At 43.7% G+C, this 12023-nt stretch overlaps 1 protein-coding gene across 8 annotated transcripts in view; it reads left to right on the forward strand.

The window, feature by feature from the left end:
• Window positions 1-12023, forward strand: part of caskin1 (CASK interacting protein 1) — a 97772-nt gene that overhangs the window by 53961 nt on the left and 31788 nt on the right. For all 8 annotated transcript variants that reach the window (XM_030089866.1, XM_030089864.1, XM_030089871.1 and 5 more), the window contains exons 2-4: window positions 36-87; window positions 10993-11090; window positions 11562-11707. In XM_030089866.1, coding sequence (XP_029945726.1) covers window positions 36-87; window positions 10993-11090; window positions 11562-11707 — 296 coding nt within the window. The remainder of the gene's footprint in view (window positions 1-35; window positions 88-10992; window positions 11091-11561; window positions 11708-12023) is intronic.

A 12023-nucleotide genomic window follows, 5' to 3' on the forward strand; every position in this document is an offset into this window, starting at 1 on the left:
ATCAACTGACGCCTCTCTCTCTCTTTGTGTTTCAGAGCTCCTCGGTTCTGCAAAGAAAGTGAATGTGAACTTCCAGGATACAGATGGGTGAGTATCCGCTGTGCCTCTCATCCTCTTCCACTGCAGTTCAATGAGTTCCTCGCTCTCCTTCTTTTAGCATCCATTACAGCCTCTCCTCCTCTTCCTCCTCCTCCTCCTCCCCCTCCCCCTCTTCCCTGCTCCCATTCATATAAAAGCTGTATTATTATCAACTTGTGTCTCCATAGTATTAAGAGCTGAAGGATTAGCCCACATAACACTCAGCCGACACACACACACACACCAGAGCGGTGCGCGTGCAAGTGTTTCATTGTGGGAGCATTAACGGCACGACAACGCGCCGTTCGGTGCAACACGCCGGCCTGTTTGCTCCCCAGCTTCGTCATTAAAAAGCCTTGCGCGTGCGCGGCGTGCGGCGCCACGCTGGGCCGGTGCGAGCGCCGGGTTTGCGTGAGTGAGTCTCTTGAAAATCGCCAAAGAGTGATAAACAAAACATGAAATGGAGACGCGTGGCCCACATCCATGCAATCTGGCTTTATTATGTAACAGAGACGGGACCGTGCTCTGTTTGTTCACTTCTTTATTCTTTTGACCAGACATGAAACTGGTCTGATGGAAAAATCTGTTTTTGTTTTTTTGTTTTTTTCCTGTATGCGTTTAGCAAGCAGCTTGACACAAAAACACACTGATTTTACATGTTGATACAGTACGTTAAGGGAAATAGCAGATTCCATCCTCCACTCTGGCTCTTGTTTCTAAAGGGAACGACTCTCGCTTTGCCGAGTTGGATTAAAAGCGCTTTCCTGACTTGGCGAGTTTCAGCCCTTCCAGCTCCTCCACCCTCTTCCCGCCTCAACTCCTTTGTTGAGTTGGCAGTGTGTTTTGGATCCTTGTCCCGCTGCATGATGAAGTTCTCCCTGATTCCTTTGGAATCGTCTCGCTGGAAACTGGCGGACCGAATGTTCCTGTAAACTCTCCGCGTTCGCTCTGCTGCCGCCGCCGCTGCGCCCGATTGCACCATCAGCCGTGATTACTGAGCACTTTAGGTGGAGCAGACGCTGCGCTGCATCCAGCAGGTCCTGCAGGCGCTTCTCCCCGTTCTGATCCTGAGCAGATCCCTTCCTCCTCCACACTTTGGAAGAGTCAGACTGGGAACCTCATGAAATTTGAGGACTTTGTCCTTGAATCTATGAACAACAACAACATTTACCTCATTTGCTCCCCAGAAATCAAGTTTTGTTTGTTTTGACTCTTTGAAAAACATGTGTTTGTTGGTCTGTGTTTACATCTAGCTTTAAATGCTGCTGAAGTACAACTCAATAAGTGAGCATTTTAACATCATCAGTAAATGGTGAATAGATTTAATTTATATCCCAGTTTTTTGCTGCTTCAGCAATCTGAAAAGTTCCGTTGCGTTTTGTATATTTACTTACACATTAGTCCTTGTAGCGCCTGAAAACACAAATTATTGAAAATGCTTCAAATCCATTGAAACAGGAGGAAAGCAGCTAAAACAAAACAGCTTTTTCAGTGTTTGTTGCCATGTTTGTGAAACTTTACTGAAATGAAAATGCAGAGTTTTCAGTTGAGATGCTGTATCAATGGAGCCATGCTGAGTTAGATCGACTGAACTGTTCTTTGGATCTTCTGTTTTTTTCACTCTCAACTAATTTACTTAGTGATTTTCTGAGGTGACCCTATATTGTATATATATATATATATATATATTAATGCAGTGTTGTATCACGTGGTCTGAATGATTTGCATTTTGTTGTAAGGTATCACACTGTATCATTGTGCAGATTATTGTTTTTTGAAGCATCACATGCATCAAATTGCAAGATCTATCTTCTTTCCACTAAAATTAATAAACCCAACACTTTCATCTAGTTCATACCAATAAATGTAGTCTTCACATATGAACCCCATAATCTTAAAAGCAAGAAGTGACTTTCTCAACCATTCATTGTTGGTAACTGTAATCACATTTTCAGATTTCCCTGTTTTCATCATCTGAAGCCAAATAATTTTCAAAGACGGCGAAAAGAAAAGGAAACAATTATTTTTCCCTTCGGCATCCACATCGCACACAGTTTATTTTTGCTTTGCTGGATTTGTTTGCAGTTTACAAGCAAAATGCAGCTCATTTATGATTGATGCTGTAGCAAATACTTTATGACTGTGCCTCACTCATTTTAATTAACACAAACAGCACTCTGCCCTGAATAGCGCTTACGAGTGAAATGAAAACTCATGATGCTGCATTAAAGGCAGACAAGAAAAATGTGTTTGCAGTACATCTATAAAGGATAGAGTCACATTAAGTCCATTATTGTTCGTTTTTGTGTTGTCTGTTAGTCTGAACTACTCACCTCATCATCCAGCAAGATTTACTGTTTCCTACCTGAGAGAACAACTTTTTCTAAACAGCTTGACAAAGTCTTCATTTCTTGATCAGTTTATGCTTCATTTCAATCAGTTTTATATCATCGGTGTAACTGACATTGATAATCGGGTCTTTCGGTAGTGTTGGTTTAGTGGTATGAGTAAAACAGTAATGCAAGAGCGTTTTATCTGCCTTTTGGATGCAAATGGAGTAATACTACTCATGGTCTGTAGGGGCAGTGCTGTGCAGCATGGCTCATGTGTAACCAGTAAGAAGAGCAAAGAAGACAACACACTTGAAGGCAGATGTTCTTGTGGGCATTTGGGTCTTTAGGTTCTTCTACTGACAAAATAGGAGCAATAAGTCCAAGAAAAGGGAGAAAAACACTCAAATGAGCAATTTTGCATCCCTTCTGACCTTTACATAGTCTTGGATCAGAATGGATCAGATAGTCATTTCTCGTTCCTCATGTCGAGTACAATCTGTACCAAGGACCACTGAAGCTGTTTCTAGATGCTTTAGTTCGGCCTTCACTTCCCCCCCCTCCATCAATCTGGCATCGCTTCATCCAGGACTGCGTAGTGCAGCAGAAAACACGAGGAGACAGGAAATGCAGATTTATCAAGGCGTGACTCATGCCAGCCCTGGCCCTGAAGAGAATCATTTTAACTGAGCTGAGAGAGTCCAAACTGTGCCGAATAAAGTGGTATCTGCACAGATAAAGATCAAAAGTAATCCTTGTAGAGCAGCTCTCCCTCTCTAAGTGAAACCGAACAGTGTAATCTAATTAGCGTGTTTACTGTTATTACCTCTTCGCTCCCTAATTCCTCGCAGAGTATTAAGCTCTCCGTTCGGGCTGATGCTGGCTGGTCTGGTGTGTTTGTCTGCTCTGAACATAACTCATGAATAACTCATGCTAATTTCTGACATATATTCAGTAGGTACTTAATGAGTCTGCACATTTATTTCAGATTTTTCATGGAAGTTGTTGGAGATTATTAATGAAGTTGATGTGTTCAGAAGAAAAAAAAAGCTTTAAAGTGACAGCTTCCCTCGGCTGCCTCTCCTAAGTGGTGTCAATCGGCCGGTGACTCGCACCGTCATTTAAAACAGCAGGAATCCAACAAACGCCGGTCAGTGGATTCGTGGCATTTGAATATTTAGAAAACAGAGTTAAGTGCTTAGAGCGGTGATGGGAGAGAAACAAACGTTCGGGGCATTTCGGGTAGCAACAGCGAAGCACCCAGCGCTCTGAGGATAAAAGTTCATCTTTAGAAACCTCAGTGAGGAGATCTCCACTGAGACCCTGCAAAAAAACAAGCATATATGCACTGCAGAAGTGTTTGTGCAGGCGGACGAAATCTGCAAGAAGACAGCAGCTATTCAGGAATCAGATGGATAAATGGAATAGAGAAGGCACCATTTTTACGCTGATGACTGGATTATCTATAGTAGTCATACAGATTATTGATCACATCCTGTTGAGCCAACAGAGATGTTTTGTTTTGGTCGACTGTGGCACCAAAACGTGCTTACATTTGTTGGTTTAAGTTATTAATGGGAGATCCAGAAATGTCTTCATAAAAGCCCTGAAATGTCTTCAGACTGTGGTTCGCAGTTGTAGGTTTTGCTGCGTTCGGTCTGCCTCTGCCTCACCTCACTGGGGCTGTGTGAAGTCTAGAAATCTATATCTGCTGATCGTACTCCAGACTTTTACGGGTAGTGCAAGGATAAAGTTGTCTGATCTTTATTTTAAGTTGATATATATACCTAAAAAAAACATCATCAGTTGAAAACAGCATTAAACATCTATAATGAACACGGAAAAATTAGAATCCGTACATTAGGATTACAGGGTTTTCTTGATTGGAGAAACGCATTCATTATTATTTGAACTTTATTTTCTAAATCCCCAATTAAATCAACTAATCAAATCCCAACGGCTGTATTTCCTTGAAACTAAGCTAATGAGTTTAGCTGATAAAGTGTGGTAGCAAAGGACAAGCGGCGATAAACTGAGAAGCTGCTTGAATGATAAGAACAAGACCCAGAATCTGTTTTCAGGTCAGGTCCTGGTTGGACTGTACCACTTTCTGCAGTGGGAGGGGCTTTCCCTTTCCTCCCCTAACGTGAACTGGGTTGTGACCTAAACATGGTGTTTGTTTGATCGCCGAGGCAGCGGTGGAAATGAGGCGCATCCCCTCCGTCAGCGGAGCCTGTCGCTGCTCTCAATATTATACAGCTCCGGCCCGCTGGGAGACTTCCCCTAATTACCACTTCTCCACTTTCCATGTACTCAGAAAGCAGAGAAACCCTTTATGGAAACAGCTGATAGCTGTTTGTGGATTTGGATTTTTTTTTTCTTTCTTTGAGCCCTCAGATACTTAAACTGAATTAATGAGACCATTAAAACATCTATTCCTGAATGAAAAAGCGGCTCTGTGCTAAACGACTGCTTCCTCCTAGGTAAATACCATTATGAGATGCCTTTTAACATATGACTCATCGGAACAGATTACTTAAGAATAGTTGTTATTCCTTTCGCGCTTGCAGAAGGCCGAAGGGTTCCTTGTACGTCTGTCACATTCTCGTTGACATGATGTCTACAGTAATGCCTTGCATTTCCGATAACAGCAGACGTTAGATTTGGAGAGTCAAAGGTCAAAGTCTGGTCACAGAGCTCTCTTATTACCTTTCAAACAGCGGTACTTATCCAACATAGAAGAGCACAAAAAGGAAAATGGTTCAGTGGTTTGTATTTTTCGTCTGCCTACACATGTATGTGCCGAAGAACAATTTATTCTGGCTGTGAGGCACGTGCTGTCATGTAAATGGACACCCAAAATGCAAAAGAAGTTCTCCATTTTCACCTGAAAACACTGTGTACATGGGGTCTAAGTTTGCACGTTAGTCTTGTGTATCTTCCTTTGTTTGCTCTGTGATGGATGGGAGAACTGTCCTGTTCTTTTGCGCAACAATGACTTAGATAGGGTTAACAATACGGTGACAGTATCAGTCTTCCTGTCTCTGTACGGGGACGGCGGTACAGACATCTCAGTCCCTTCACATGGCCTCCATATTGTCCCAGTCAGAAGGTAAATATGATCCACTTTCGACCTCTGATCAGCTGTTTGACCCCTGATCTTTGACCGTATCCACAGGTCAGCGCCGCTCCAACTAAATGATGAACCGGCGGCTTTGGTTTCGATGGAACTCCTTATTCTCTGCAGCAGATTGTTACACTGACTGCCACTGTGCTCCGCCGCCGCCGGCTCATCTCATGATCGCTCCTCCTGTCACTCCTGTTCAATGAGGTTTAAGAAATAGCCGAAGAAAGCGACAAACATTAAGCAAGCAGGGTTAATAGCATGGTGTGCGTGCGTGTGTGTGTGTGTTTTATGGCCAGATGAAATCGGGTGCGGACACAGATTTTCCTCCCGGGCAGAGACACAGACTCTGATTAGCAAACAACAGAGACACAGGACGGTGTGCTCTGTGAGCCAGGAGCTGGACCTCACACACACACACACACACACACACACACACACACACACACACACACACACACACACACACACACACACACAAGCATGTAAAGCACACAAATTAACCGATTTATCTGAGGTTTTGTCGCAGAAGAAGACTGGAGAGAGGAGCTTCTTTCTTTTCGCCTCGCTCCCTCGGTCCAGCCTGTGATTGTTCGAGCCGTGTGCTTTTTTGGAAATCCTCACAGGCATAAGAAATCTCTCATTACTGAAAATAGGTCAAACCCTGTGTGTGAATGCACATGCATGAGCGTATACGGTGTGTGCGTGTGAGACACAGGTGTGGAGAGCCAGTTAAGAGCTTCCAGCGACTGAAAAACTGCATAAAAACATCGTGACTGTGCTGAACTGTAAACACACACACACACACAGATAGAGGCAGAGGGAAGGAGAGGAGAGAGGGAAGCAGGCTTTGGGAGGATCATAAGAAAGACAGCGATAGATAAACAGAGGCAGGTGGTGTGAAAGGAGCTGAAAAAGCGAGATATTAAAGCCAGTTACTGAAATGGATCTACTGTCTGTTGAATGTGGATTGAGGAGCAGGTGCAGCGTTTGCTGCGACTGGTGTCATTTGTGTTAGTTAGTTAGTTAGTTGCTGGTTTTTAAAGGAATCATTCAGCAGGATTCAGATGGAGGATGGACACGCTGGTTTTCTGAAAGGGTTACATTAAAAAAAACAAAACACACTGAGACTCACTGTGCTGGACTGAGTCGTAAGGTCTAACTGAATACCCTGTGTCTTGTTGGTGGACAGGTTTGATGAGCTACAGTACAGATCCTGGATTTCCTTCTGTTTGCTTTGATTGAGGTGACTTCATCTTTCAACACAGTGAAAAATCCATGAAAATAGTTCCAGAAACAACAACAACCTGCACTAAAATTACAGCTTCAGCCTGAAGCATTATGTCTACTCGTAAATTCATTTGAAACATAAATGCATTGAGTTTCGAGCCTCTTGTAATAATTTCTCCACCTCATCTTTTGTCTTGAATAAACTGTGGTTGAATGGATTTACTGGCCAAATACTGGCGAGTCTAGTTTTCAAAGGTTTACTCATTTCGTCACTAACTCCATGTTCCGCTGTTATTTCACACACTAAACCAGTGATGAACTGAACTTACAGTACGAACTGCTGCTTTTCTCGTGTTCCGGGTGTTGGTTCAGGCAATGAAGTTTCTAGAAATAACTCCTCCGTCTTAACAGGAATAAACTGGAACGTGCATATGTGTGCTCCTTTTGAAATCATTCGTTTTTTTTGGCAAAGGCACAAGTAATTCAACACCAGCAACGATGGTAGATTTGAGAGAATTTTGTGTCGCTCACTTTATAATCTCCAAAAAAATTCTACCAGTAAGTGAAGCGTCATGTGCATCACAGGGACACATTTCCTACGTGTTCCAGATACTAAGTGAGTCTATCTGATGACGTAGAGATGTTGCCCGTGGCTGCAGGACAGGCTCCACTGATCAGCCCAGACTGAGGTGGACTTTCTGTACGTTGCAGTCGTTCGGACCCAGCATCGGCCACATCGCTGTGTGTCCTGGCTGAAACGGGAAACCGTCACAAGTGGAAAAATGCCTGTCGATGACGACGGCCTCCCTGCAGACTGCAGCTGTGTTCTCACCACAGCCCTGATGAGTTTGACCCTTTCTGAGGGAGAATTAATATTCCTCCTGTGCACACAGTGATGCAGCGATAACAGCAGAGGAGGATGGAGCAGGAAGAGAAAGGAGCCACTCTGTCAGCTGATTGCAGAGAGAGAGAGAGAGAGAGAGAGAGAGAGAGAGAGAGAGAGAGAGAGAGGGGTGGATTTGTGGAAAAGGAGGGAATAAATATTGCATGGAAGGTTTTACTACTTGGAAAGGGCTTCCCTCCACTTTCCCCATACGTGCTCCCCACTGACACTCTGCAGGCCTCCACACACTCATTCACTCACTCACTCACTCACACAGGAGTGTTTCACTCAGCCTGTTGCTGTATTGTGTAACGTTATCCCCGTTTAACCCTGGAGGAGGAGGAGGAGGAGGTGGGGGACGCAGCCGTCGTCAATGCAGAAGTGGGTTAAGACACGTGGTCTTCGCCAAGATGACGTCCGCTTTAGATATTTTATTCAGTATTTCGATCACAGTCCAGTTCAGAAGTGTTGGAATATTGTGAAATCGCTCTTTTCTCTCGTATGAATCACATCTTCATCGATCTCTGCGAGTATGATAACATTGCTCGTATTTTATTTTAGAATTGTTTAGCTTATTCAGGTTTTTGTAGATCAGCGTATTTAAATTTCATTGTTTTTCATTAGGTGTTCTGTACCACATTGAACTAAAATGGAAAAAACGCAGCTTCTCTGAAACGCTGTTACTGCGCCTTCGTTAATACTTCTTCTGCACATAGTCAGTAGATGGACTGTAAGAACAATATTCTCCCGGACTTGGTAGCTTTAGAGTTGACAGTCACTGAAATAACAGTCGTACTTGGTCGTCTGTCCATAACGAATTTCCGTGTTCTCATGATTGTTCATGTTTATAGTGTATCTTTCTCCACGCACATGTGTGGTTAAAGAAACGTGGAATTAGTGCCACGATATAAAGAAAAAAGTCTAAACCTCAGTTTAACTGTATTCTGTTTCTGTCCCTGAAATGAGCTTTAAAATATAGAAAACTTCCATTTCACAGTTTTTTGTTTTGTTTTGTTTTTTGTTTTTTTTTGCATTGATATCAGTGCCACATTTCACACCTGCTAATTAGATTAAAACACTTGTAAATTCTGAATATATAATCTGTCTTCCTTCTCGTGGCGAGTTAACGTGGAAGGTGCTGCGGAAGCCGGCGGTTCAGGCTGCGTGTTTCAGTGCTGCGGCCCGGTGACAGAAAACACCTCATCCTCCCTTCTTCCTCCTGATTTGCTCAGCTTATTTGGCTCCCTCGGGAATGCAAACTCAGAAATATGATATCGATTTCACAGCTGCACTCTGCAGCCTTGTTTGGAGCATTATTCAACCTTTTTAATGATGATGTATTGCAGCAGTTCCCAGACCGGGATTAAGAAAAACCCCTCGAGTCCAAGGAGAGCTGGAAAAAAGAGAAGGAGGATGCATTTAATTTGAATATGTTATCGCTCATACAGGACTCCAGCCAGGGAAAATGTAAAACAGGGATTCTGGTTTTATTTATATATATATTTTGCTCTCTTCAGTGCTCAGCAGAAAGCTGAGAGACACAGTGAATAAACTGAAAACAAGCGCCGTTAGAGACGAACGCTGATCTGAAGTCTGTTTTCCAGGATACAGTAAAGCTAAATATGGTGCTGCAAATGTTAGAACGGTAGATTTACAAACACTAAAAGGTTTTTTTTATAGAAGAAAGTGGACAGAATAGCAGATAAATGGCATGTTTGTATCCTTCAGTGGATAATTTATCATATAACATGGAGCTCTTCCTATATATAGATATTGTAAAACGATCCCTCATACCAGGCTGTTTGAACGGTATCAGTCCAGATGAGCTCAAATGACTCTTATCAGCTCATATATGCGGGATTTGAGGGCCAACCTCGGTTTGACCTTTGACCTATATGATTATTATTACATCCGTTAATAGATATGGAGGGTCTATTTATGTTTAGCAACAAAGGAACAATCACCTTGACCTCTGTGTGTATTCAAAGGGTTTCTTTTACCATGAAATCAGCTGTTGCATTTATAGTACAACTTTGACTGTACAACACTGCTCTGTTCAGTCACACTGCAACAATTACTCAGCTTCACTTCAGTGTCATGATTATATAGGCTGTATATTTAATCAGTTATCTATTAAAACTGTGGTCGCTGATGTCAAAAGGTTGCAGACGGAGGTGTGGAGTTTGCATGTTCTTCCCATGCTCTTTGGGGAATGGTTTAATTAATAATTTGAGAGTGACGATAACGTTGCTGTAGCAAGTCAATAACTTAGCTTTTCACTATTGACGTTGCCAACATTCAACATTCTCGCAGCTGTTTTTTCAAAAAGCTGCGTTTTCAGTAGCTTGGAGTACCGTCGTCATGTAAGTTTTGTCTTTTCACTTGAAAACATTATGGTGTGAATGGAACTGTTCTCTCCAGTTATCTCTTTATTTTAGCCTGAAGCTGGTTTTTGGTCTAGTGTTCTAACACTGGAAGCTTAGCTTGACTTTGCTCATGTTGACTTCCTCTCTGGAAGAAATGAATGAGCACAGATGGTAACACTGCCACCTGGTGGCCCCAGGAGGAGAAGACTTTTTTTTTTTTTTTAATGAAGTCAACTGGTTTTCTATAACCAGCTCCCCTCTGGTTACAGGCAGAAGAGACAGTGTTCTGCTTGGACACAAACATCTGATAGTATCTTAAACTTACATTAAAAACTGTAGCATCTTTCTCATCGGATTGCAGTATTTTGTGACTCCCGTACCTTTACGTGACGTTTCCATCGAGTGACCCTGACGGTTGAAGAGGTTGAACACACTTTTTTGTAACCTTCATGTCGCGGTTCATCGCTGCAGCAGTGCGTCAAGCGTCCTTGAGCATTGTGTGACGGCGAGCATCACATCACACACCCGTGATGTTCGCTGCACGTCACAGCTGATCTGAGTCAGGCGGAAGGTGTGTGAGGTGTGTGTGTGTGTGTGTGTGTGTGTGTGTGTGTGTGTGTGTGTGTGTGTGTGTGTGTGAGGGGCTGACACTGACATTTGGCTTCTCCTCAGACCGTGCGTCGCTTTCTCTCCCCTCCACCATATTGTTCAACACGCTGTCTCCATCCAGGCTGACATCTCGGGCCCGTCTCCTCGGCGTCTGGCCTCTGTCCTCGTGCACGCTCGCTGCGTTTTTTACATAATATCACACCTTTCCTCCGGAGTGCGACTCGCCCACTGCAGCTCTGCAGTCGATACGCATCAGATGGTTGCTCCCTCATCTTCTGCTATTAAACCTGTTTGTCATGCTAAGCCTCGCCATTATCACTGACCTGTGTGTGTGTGTGTGTGTGTGTGTGTGTGTGTGTGTGTACATTACAGGTTTTCTCCACTGCATCACGCGGCCCTTAATGGAAACCTGGAGCTTATCTCTCTGCTGCTGGAGTCGCAGGCCGCTGTGGACATCAGAGACCAGAAAGGTGAGGATTCAGTGAAAGAGAGAATAAAAAGAAAGGACAAACGTGTGTCAAACTCAGCTTGACGGCCGCATAGCGTCCCCTGTTCTTTTAAGAAACATCTGTGCACATGTGGGAAGGGATTCCACCCACTGAGTGGTCCTGCACCTTCATCTCATGACGCGGTGCGAAGGTCAGTTCAGCGCCTGAACCCCGTTAAAGCGAAGCTGCAGTGACGGGCGCGCCGTGTGGTTTCACGTCGTCTTTTTTCAAACATGAAGACATGTTAGAGTTTTCCACTTTTCCTCCCATGCTGTGCTGCTTTACCGCCATCATCCTCTGAAGGCCCACATTTATTTTTAGCTCTGTATGTACTCCTACATAAATAAAATGCTATAAGATTAATAAAACAGGTGCATAATTGTGTGTGTGTGTGTGTGTGTGTGTGTGTGTGTGTGTGTGTGTGTGTGTGTGTGTGTGTGTGTGTGTGTGCAGGCATGCGGCCGCTGCACTACGCAGCCTGGCAGGGGAAAGCCGAGCCCATGAAGATGCTGCTCAAGTCAGGCTCGTCCGTCAACGGCCAGTCGGACGAAGGGCAGATTCCTCTTCACCTGTCGGCGCAACACGGACACTACGACGTGGTGAGTGGACCGGCACACACACACACACATACACACACACACACACACACACACACACACACACACACACACACACATACATACACACACAGAACACACACAGATGCAGGCCAGTGCAGGTGCTAAATGAGGAAAACCATGCATGCACAGTAAGATCATGCAAACTCCGTGAGAGTTGACCCTGGGTTTTCATCCACCACACCGATCTCTCACTGAATCCTGTCATGTCAGCAGTTTTCACTAAACTGTGATTTAACCAGATAATAATATATTTTCCATGACTGTACTCCTTTTTTTCTGCTCAAGATTTGTTCAA

This window comes from Salarias fasciatus, chromosome 4, assembly GCF_902148845.1.
Source record: "Salarias fasciatus chromosome 4, fSalaFa1.1, whole genome shotgun sequence".
In the NCBI taxonomy this organism is placed as follows: Eukaryota; Metazoa; Chordata; class Actinopteri; order Blenniiformes; family Blenniidae; genus Salarias; species Salarias fasciatus.